The sequence below is a fragment of the Vespa mandarinia genome, chromosome 4 (assembly GCF_050613455.1).
Source record: "Vespa mandarinia isolate Hongniang chromosome 4, ASM5061345v1, whole genome shotgun sequence".
NCBI lineage: Eukaryota > Metazoa > Arthropoda > Insecta > Hymenoptera > Vespidae > Vespa > Vespa mandarinia.
This window is the reverse complement of record NC_140813.1, coordinates 1,150,001-1,160,000: the sequence shown is the minus strand read 5'-3', so window position 1 is coordinate 1,160,000 and position 10,000 is coordinate 1,150,001. Positions and strand designations below refer to the sequence as shown.

The window sequence follows — 10,000 nt, the reverse complement described above, 5'->3', positions numbered from 1 at the left end:
CAGACAAAAGAGTATTAATTCTATTCTTTTTCAAACAGTCCAATCGTAAGAATATTCTATTAAACTATAAGCCACAATTAAACGGAAGCCTAATCAAATTTTTACGATCATCTAGAAATTTTTTAGTCATCCTGTATTGATTTTATTTCTTTTGTTATTAATTTTTTTTTCTTTTTTTTTTTTTTTTCTATTTCCATAAAATTTATAGAAATAACAAAGAAGTAAAACATGAAAGAGAGAGAGAGAGAGAGAGAAAGAGAGACAGAGAGAGAGAGAAAGAGAGAGACAGAAATAATAATAAATAATAAAAAGTGATATATGTATCCAAAATAAATAGATGCTAAACATATATATATATATATTCATATATAATAAATATTTATTTAATTTAATTTTTTTCTCTACAATTATTTTTGATAGAGATCCACGGAGCAGCTGACACGGTGCAGTACAACCTCGTTGGAAGAAGGAACGCGAAGTGATAAGGTGGATAACGTAGAGAATAAACAAACGATACCCAAGATCATGAGCGTTTGTAAGAATACGATACGTTGGGCACTCCTGATTGATATCCTGATAGCATTAACAGGTTAGTATAATATATATACATATATATATATATATATATATTTTTTTTCTATTTACGTATTTTCGTCCCAATCGTCTAACAACAATTTTGCATTTATTGATGCAACTACTCGTATTACTTTTCAATGCATATCTACATACGTGCATAAACATATACATCATATATGCATACACATACATATGCATGCGTTGCACGTAGGTATGCATGTACATATAAATGAATATTTTCAATTAGACTTTCTCGCGCTTATAAGGATAGTAAAATGACAATAATAGCTAACAAAAATTTTAACTTGGATGACTACGAACTCTGTAATACAATACTGAACAACAGATGGCTTTTAGTCTAGAATTTTCGAGGCAACAAGCTAACACTATTAAATTTACTCTCATCTTTCTCTTTCTCTCTCTTTCTCTCTCTCTCTCTCTCTCTCTCTCTCTCTCTCTCTCTTTCTTTCACATATAATGATATATAGGCGTATAATGTATCATTGGATCAACGAATCGTGGAAAATGAAAGTGACGCTTTTTTTCTTTCTTTTTTTTTTTTTTCGTCTCTTTATCTCTTACGAAAAAATAATATCTTACGAATCTTTATTGAATTATTCAATAAGAATTATTATTCAATCAATTGATTGAATAATAATTTATATCACTTGAATAATAATAATAATAATAATAATAATAATAATAATAATAATAATAATAATAATAATAATAATAATAATAATAATAATAATAATTGATTTATATCACTTTGAAATTTCTCGATACGACGACATTATTTATAATCACGTTATAAAAATATTTATTATTGATGAAATCCTTCATAATAGTCAATATTAATTGTCCCATAAATCAAATATGTTTAACGATACGATTATATCATTGATATCATAATATAATACTGTTTGCCTAGGTTCGGGCCTATTGTCTCCTACTATCTATTATGAGTCATAAGGCTCCAATAAGCTGATTCACATTAGAATAAACTCAACTCAGAGAGACAATATGGTTTATTACTTGAATAGATCCGTTTTCAATATTACTTTGTTAACCATTAACAATAGCAAATATATTCAGATGTTATATTATTAAAAAGAAATTGTTTATAAGCAAATATTTGTATTTACTTTAATGCTTTTTCTTATCTATTAATTATGTAATACTTGCAAAATAAGTTTGACACAACTTGCACATATATATATATATATATATATATATATATATATATGTATATATGTATCTAGATGTTTATCTTGTCAACATATGTACGTATTATATACGTGGTCACACCTAGTCGACCTTAATATCTGACATTTTCATTGAGCAGGAAAAAAGAAAAAAAACCAAAGAAAGAAAGAAATAGAAAAAACAAAAACAAACGAAAAAAAGAATCAAATAAAAAATAATACAAAGAGAGGAAAATGAATCGAAGACGAAGATTTGAATTGACAGATTTTTTTTTTTCGAGGATAGAGAGAAGGAATGAAGTGTGTGAGGAAAATTAATTCTCACTCATCTCTCTCTCTCTCTTTCTATTTATCTATCTATCTATCTATCTATTTATCTATCTATCTCTATCTCTCAGGAAATGAAAGAAAACGTTAGTACGAGAGAATTGGTTTGGATTTTTACTACAGAGTAATGCGTCACGTGAGCTTTCTCTCTCTCTCTTTTTCTTCCCCCACTCTTTCTTTTCCCCCACTCTTTCTTTTCCCCCACTCCTTCGTACAGTGAGTCTTTAGTCGAATAAAGGCGCATGCGCGAAGTCAGATTACACGCTTACGTATTTCAAAAGTATCTTCATAAGATTGGTCATAGCTTGATAGCGATGAGTGCTTTTTCTCACTTTATCTTTTTTGCCTCTCTCTCACTCTCTCTCTCTTTCTCTCTATCATGACATCTATATATGTATATATATATATTTCTCTTTATCTATATATCTATCCTATGTATCTATTTATGTCTATCTCTTAGTTCTTGTGTCTCCGTTCTTTTCATTCGTTCTGTGTTCGTGACACAGCACGTGTCACTTTTTTTTTGGATAAAATAAAAATGTCACCGCAAAATGTATCCGTTTCGATGCACGTCAAAGGAAAAAGGAAAAACAATATCGTTCGTAATTGGGAGAAAATAATTACGTTGTTATCCCAACGACGTAATCAGTACAGTTTTCGTAAGTTGCTATAAGACGATGATTATCTCATTCAACATCGCGTCGTTGTTTACTTTACTTTTTTCTTTTTATTGTTCATCTTTCTTTCTATTCATCCTTTCTCATGGATTTTCTTCTTCTTTTCGTTTATTAATTGTTCGTTCGTTTGTTTTTGTCTTTTTTTTTTTTTTGTTTTTTTTTTCATTTTTCTTTTTTTTTTTTTTTTGTCGCTTCGATATTTGCATTCATACGTCATCTAACGTCATTTTTCTATACATCTTCTTTTATTAACTTTATTCTTTCTTTTCTTTTTTGTTTTTTTTTTTGTTTTTTTCTTTTTTCTTTTAACACGTTCCGTGCCAAGTCATTTTTGCCTGACTTGTCGTTCAGGTTATATATGTTTTCAGTGGCCTGAAGATCAAGCTTAACGTGTACCACCGGTGGTACACATGGCACGGAACGTGTTAAATGTTTATGAACAGCTATTAGCAAAGCTATTGAGAAGGATGATTTGTAAATACTTAATATCAGTAATTATTTCTTATCAATGTTTCGAGTGTCACATTATTTTAGATGGAAGGTTATCTATTTTCGCTTTTGTTCTTGCTTTTTTGACTTTCTATTCCATCCCTATCTAAACCCCGCCCCCCCACACCCCTTCTCTCCTCGTCGATAGTACACGCATATATATTCAAATGTCACAAATTAGTTTTTCTATTAACGTTATTATTTTCTTTTTGCATAATCATATATCGTATTGATAAACTATGAACGTCGACACATAGAAAAGTCTATACTTCTATTAAGACTTAATGCCAATTATTATTCATTCTAATTTTTGCATGACTCCTTTATATTACACGATAACTTCTTCGTTGTTTAAACGAATGTTTGAATGATCATACATAATTGATTTAATATATTTAATAATTTTCTTTTTTATGTAATACTTCATACATAGTTTTTTTTTTTTTTTTTATAATCAATAATCTTATTTAATAATTTCATTGATATATGTATTATAATGTTATCAAATGATGAAGAGAAAATGAAATTTTCGTTCAGGTAGATTTAATCGCGATCCAAAAAAAAAAAAAAAAAAAAAAAAGCAGAAAAAAAAGCAAAAAAGCAAAAAAAAAAAGAAAAAACGATAGAAGAAGAATAATTGAAAAGAAAATATTGGTTAATCATCCGTCGTAAAGGATTCTCATTAGAGTGGACTTTTATCTTGAGGAAAGAAACCTTATCTCGAGGACAAGTGACGCAAATTATATCCTATGTATTTATTAATGTATTTTCGTTCATTGCCAGGATCATTATTTTTTCCTCGAGAATATTTTTGACGCTTATCGATATATCTTCAGTTGTAATTTTATGAATACAATTATTTTTTTCCTCTTTCAGTGATGGTGCTTATGGGATTATTGGAATTTGGAAATGTTCCGCACAATCAAATTGGCTTTTTCTGCAATGATCCAAAACTTTCCTTTAAATTTAGGGGAGATACCATATCCGTTATTGTCTTACTCAGTGTCACCGCTTTTCTGCCGATTTTTGTAGTAAGTATATATATATATATGGGGAAATTCTTTTTTCCTTTTTTCCTCTTTTTTTTCTCTCTCCTCAATGACGTCATTGGAAATATTTAAACGTTTTCTCATTTTATTTTGTTCATGCGTATAATCATTTCTTATGATATCATTTATGGTTCTAATTGTTTGTGTCATTGATTATTTAAATATTTCTTTTTAGATGTGGATCACAGAATACACATGCCAAACAAGAAATAATTACGATAAAGAAACGGAATCTAATAAGTCAAGATTAAAACAAGTTTGGATTTGGTATGGCCATTATACAATAGGGAGTGTCACACTGGCTGTTGGATGTAACATTATGAAAATTATCATTGGAGAACCAAGGCCACATTTCTTTGATACGTGTCAACCTTTAGAAGCTCGAAATTGCACTAATGAGTATGAATATTTATGTACATATATACATATATCTATGTATGTATATATATATATATATATATATATATATATATATATTTATATATACACACACATACATAATTATTTTTTCATGATATTATATTTACGATATATTCGAAATTTTTTCGACATTTTTACGACATCTTTACGACATCTTTTCGACATCTTTTCGACATATTTCGAAATCTTTTCGACATTTTTTCGACATCTTTTCGACATTTTTTCGACATCTTTTCGACATCTTTTTATTATAGGGAATCATAGAAAAAATCATTGAATTTTTTTTTCCTTTTTTTTTTTTTAAATGCAATCGGTTATGTAGAAATCTGTAAATATCGGCAATTACATAAATCTGCAATTACCGACAAATCGAGTTTTACTCGATTTTGATAGAAGGCGTTTCGATCTTGGATATTGGAATATATTATATGTATATATATATATATATGTGTATTTGTGTATATATATATATATTTGGTTTAAATATTATGCAATGAATGAAATATGAATTATTTTGCAATTGCACTTATCGACCGATCAAACGAAGTAAATTTTTTTCTCGTATCGACCGTAGGTTCTATTTATTTGTTTCGGCAGATTGAATTTATATATATATATATATATATATATATATATATATATATATATATAAGTGAAAATTAAATAATATTTAAAAAAATTTTTTATTATGTGCGCAGATATATCAAGTCGTATACTTGCACGAATTCGATTGATTCGGATTGGTTCATAACAGATTCTAGTAAATCATTTCCATCGTCTCACTCGGCTCTTTCTGTGTTCACATCGATTTTTATTGCGGTAAGTATTTCGATGATTATATTATAGATAAAGAAAAAAAAAAAAAGAAAACAAAAAAGGATAGGAAAAAGAAACAAAATATATTTATTCTTAATAAGTTAATAATTGATTGTATTTACAGAGTTATCTGCAAGAACGCATGACGAACAAAACGTTACTCGTTAAGCCATGGCTTCAATTATTGATATCAATGTGGGCAGTAATATGTTCCTTAAGTAGAATAGCAGACAACAGACACCATTGGTGGGACGTTTTGGCCGGTTTATTTATAGGAACGATCACTGCCATTCTAATCTTGATATATCAATGTCGCTTGTTCCGTTTGGATAGAAAAACATCATCGAAACGAGTTAAAAGTGATTTCATTGGTAACGAGCAAGTTGCTTGTTTCGATGAAAAAAATTATCAAAGTAAGAAGAAATTAGTGAATAGTGCTAACAACGTCGACATTCCCGAAGGCCGTGAATTACGTGATATTACGGTATCTTGGAAAGAATGATAATAATAAACGAAGAAGAACGAGAATGTGTCAAATTGTGTGTTAGATACAAATCGGAAGAAAAGTAGAACATTGGATTATATATATATATATATAATTTTTTTTTTTTTTTTTTATAAACCATATCAAATTTTTAAATAATTTACTAATTAATTACTCGTAAATGAACTATTCACAATGAAAAAAGGGGAATGTATTTGATGATCCAACAGCATCCCCAGAATAAGATATCTTTATCGAAACGCAATGCAAGTACCTTTTTAGTCATAGATTATATATATATAGGTATAGTTTTGGCTTCATTTATAACATATAATACTTTATGTGAACGACATTTTTAAATTGTAAAATGAGCAAGTGCCATTTATAGTGCTGCGATTAACAAATATTCTTTTTCTCTTTCATTTTTTTTTTCTTTTTTTTTTTTTTTTCATAGAGAGACCAACAATGTCGATCGAGGAAAGTTAACATCGATTGATCGTCAATGGATATCCATGTGAGTCGTGGTTATTTTTTTTTTTTTTCTTTTTTTTGCCCTTTTAGAAATAACTAACTAATCTATCGTGTGCCGTCCCTTCCTGTAAGGATGATAAATTTTCACGTTTTTATAGTTAACCGATAAGATATATATATATATATGTATATGTATATGTATATGTATATATATATATATATATATATATATATATATATATATATATATATATATATAATACATTTGAAAAACGTTCGTGCGCCTCCGTCAGTCATATGTAATATATCATCTTTTAATACACATCGATAAAGAGTATTTTTCCATATAGATTTTGTAGGGATATATTTCTGTCGTTAACTGATAAATCGCTCAATTGTGTATATTATTTTTTTATCCTAAAGTATTCCAATATATAGGTATATAGGTATATAGGTATATAAGAGGTAATATGGTTGTAGATAGAAATAATTTTTTGGAATGCTTAACTTGAAAAAAGATATAACTAAAGACAGAGAAAACCCTTCGTCGTAGGATATCATTATTAAAATCATTCGAATATAAATTATTATAATAGATAAGAGAATTTTACTTGTGTAAAATAACGATAAATACCTGTAAAAATATTTAGATGATACAATAGATAAATATTTTGTTATTGTTATTGTTGTTGATTGCTTGATTATGTTCCTTTTGAGTATTAACTTAAATGAAAATCTATTAAATAAAAATGATATCACGTCTCGTTGAGTCACATTTACTGAGTAACTTTAATTTATCTGTAATATAATAAAAGAAATCAATTAGATTGATATGTGTGTATTTAAAGAGAAATAGAAAGAAAAAAAAAGAAAAAAGAAAAAAAAGACGAAAAAAAAAAGGAAAAGAAAAATAATCATTTAAAGTAACATTCCAATTGTAGAGCAGCTTTTACGTATATTTAACATTTATTCGTATATATACTATTTCAAAGCAGATTTTGCATGCGAGAGTTTTAACAAAAAAAAAAAAAAAAAAAGGAAAAACTAAAAAAATCTAATTTTTCTATCAATTTTATGTCATCACAAAGGTCTGAGAGAATAAATAATGAAATGTTTTCAAAATATATTTCGTATATATAGTGCATATATTCGTATTGGAGCTAAAATATTATATTATAGGACCAATTAGAATGTAATAAATATTATGAAACACAGATATTATAATAAAAAATGTAACAGCGCCGTCCTAATAATTAACTTTTTCAATTGGTGCTTCTGCTATATTACATAGATAAAAAAATAAAAACCCGAGAGAACACGTAACATTAGAAAAAAAAAAAAAAGAAAAATAAAAGTACAGAGTCGTTAGACTGATATATCGCACAAATTGACTCTTCAGGGTAAAACAGAAGAAAAAAAGAAAGTCAATTTTTAATATATATATATATATATCAAATCGTCGCCTTAAATTACTACTTACGACATTGTAAAATTATTAACAGGTTAATTATCCTGGAAGATGGTAAAAATCACCGTGTAGATATACAGATATATATTTGTATTATTATAAGCGTTAATAATTATAATTAATGCGAGCGAATGCAAACAAAGAGTACTGTAAATAATCTATTGCTCTGTGTAGATATTTGTCAGTTATTGTTAATTTGACATTTTTGTTTTTAAATAAATAAAGAGAAAAAGAAAAGAGTTTGAAAAGTAATATATGTATTTATTTATACAAAATATGTTTATGTATATACACACACACACACACACACACACACACACACACATATATATATATATACATATGTATGTATGTATGTATATATATGTATATATGCGTATATATTTATATTTATAAGAGCTCATTATTGCTAAAGATTAATATCCGAAAAGAAAAGGGGAATAAATCAGATATTATCGCGGGCAGCGTTGAAGAATAAAGAAATAAATAAAAAGTAACGAGCAAAAAAGGAAGGATAGAGGAGAGTGGAGGGAAATAAAAATGACGTTTAAACGATCCCGCGCGCGGCGGGAAATAGTGAGCGCGGGCGAGAGAATAAAAAAAAAGAAAAAAAAAAGAAAAAAAGAGAAAAAAAAAGAAAGAAAAAACGAAAAAAAAAACGAAAATGGAGAGAGAGAAGGAAAAAAAACAGAAAAGGAAGGAAGGAAAAAGGAAGAAAACGAAACGAACGACAAAAAAAAAGCAGGGGGAAAAAGAAAAAAGAAGGAAAAAAATAGAGAAAGAAAAAGGCGAGCGAAAGCGATTTATCCGGATCGATGCGATCAAGGATGTCATAAAGGTCGGCGGCGTAGAGCTTTTTTTTCGAGGTCAAGCGGATATCCAAAACGAGCGTCACGACGTCGATTTAATTCGGTGGTCGCGGCGCGTAGAACGCGCGTTACGCGATGCTCGTGTGTCGAAGGCATTTTTTTTCTCTCTACGTTTCTATGTGTGTGACTCTCTCTTTCTCTCTCTCTCTCATTCTGTATGGGTCTCTCGCGTGACTCTTCCTTTTTTTTCTCCACCTACAGTTTCCTCCCTTGCCGCGCAGCACCCTCCCGACAAAACAATTGGTTAGGAGGATGGCTTGCTAAGGGGTGAGGGAAGGGTGGTTAGTCGGTTGCGTGGGAGGAAGAGGAGATAGAGGTAGAGGATGAGGATGAAGAGCAGGAGGAGGAGGAGGAGGAGGAGGAGATAGAGGAGGAAGGCGAAGCGAAGAGGGAAGAAGGGAGATTGGCGCAATACAACGCGCGGAGCCTGGATGAGAGAGATGAAGTGGCAGATTAACGTCAACCGACGTGGGCCATTCATAACGGGGCTCTTTCGCCGGTGTGCGCCTCGCGTATGTACGAACTCTCCGCTACGACGATTTATAGAATTGGAAAAACGATATCGGAAAAATAGTAAACTTTATTGATGAATCCCTTCTACCGGAGCTCTCTAAGCGATATCGCGTGGAACTGCTGCTACCGCTGCTGCTGCTGCTGCTGCTGCTGTTGCTGCTGCTGCTGCTGGTGCTGCTCTTGGTGGTAGTAGTAGTGGTGGTGGTGGTGGTGGTCGTGGTGCTGCTGCTGCTGCTGGTGGTGCCGTAGAGGTGGAGGTGGAGGTGGAGGTGGCGGCCCAGAGAGTCCGACCACATTCCCGCGGTGCTACAGGTGGCATGTAAGCCAATCGTCGATTCCGTATATACACCCCCGTCCTTCCTCCCTCCCTACTTCCCTCCCTCCATCCCTTCCTCCCTCTCACCCTTTGACTGACACTTGCCACTCTTCGTTAAACGTTTTCAAAGCGCGCACGACCCGATCTCGCGTGGTGCATGAAAAAGAAAAAAAAGAGGAGAGGAAAAGGAAAACAGAAAAAAAGAAAAGAAAAAAGGAGGGAGGGAGGGAGAGAGAGAGAGAGAGAGAGAGATTGAGAGAGACAGAAACGGAGACAGAGAAAAAGAACTACATAACTATAAATCTGTCCACGTGTTTGTC

General features: G+C 30.6%; 1 protein-coding gene and 1 long non-coding RNA gene across 8 annotated transcripts in view; one reads left to right on the top strand and one right to left on the bottom strand.

Annotated features, from left to right (window-relative positions):
- The window catches only part of LOC118447066 (phospholipid phosphatase 1), an 18,946-nt gene extending 12,345 nt beyond the window's left edge, over window positions 1-6,601 (top strand). For 5 of the 7 annotated variants that reach the window (XM_035878500.2, XM_035878503.2, XM_035878502.2 and 2 more), the window contains exons 2-6: window positions 421-589; window positions 4,151-4,305; window positions 4,499-4,722; window positions 5,442-5,562; window positions 5,684-6,601. In XM_035878500.2, the coding sequence (XP_035734393.1) occupies window positions 421-589; window positions 4,151-4,305; window positions 4,499-4,722; window positions 5,442-5,562; window positions 5,684-6,061 (1,047 nt within the window). In that variant the 3' untranslated portion in view covers window positions 6,062-6,601. Of the gene's footprint in view, window positions 1-420; window positions 590-2,614; window positions 2,768-4,150; window positions 4,306-4,498; window positions 4,723-5,441; window positions 5,563-5,683 lie in introns of all 7 variants that reach the window. The other 2 variants (XR_014982045.1, XM_035878501.2) reach the window with 2 other exon arrangements.
- Window positions 6,553-7,108, bottom strand: LOC146873039 (uncharacterized). The gene is made up of 2 exons (XR_014982046.1): window positions 6,778-7,108; window positions 6,553-6,639 (listed from the first exon to the last, which is right to left on the bottom strand). It is a non-coding gene; the product is annotated as an uncharacterized LOC146873039 (long non-coding RNA).
- Window positions 7,109-10,000: the final 2,892 nt, after the last annotated feature.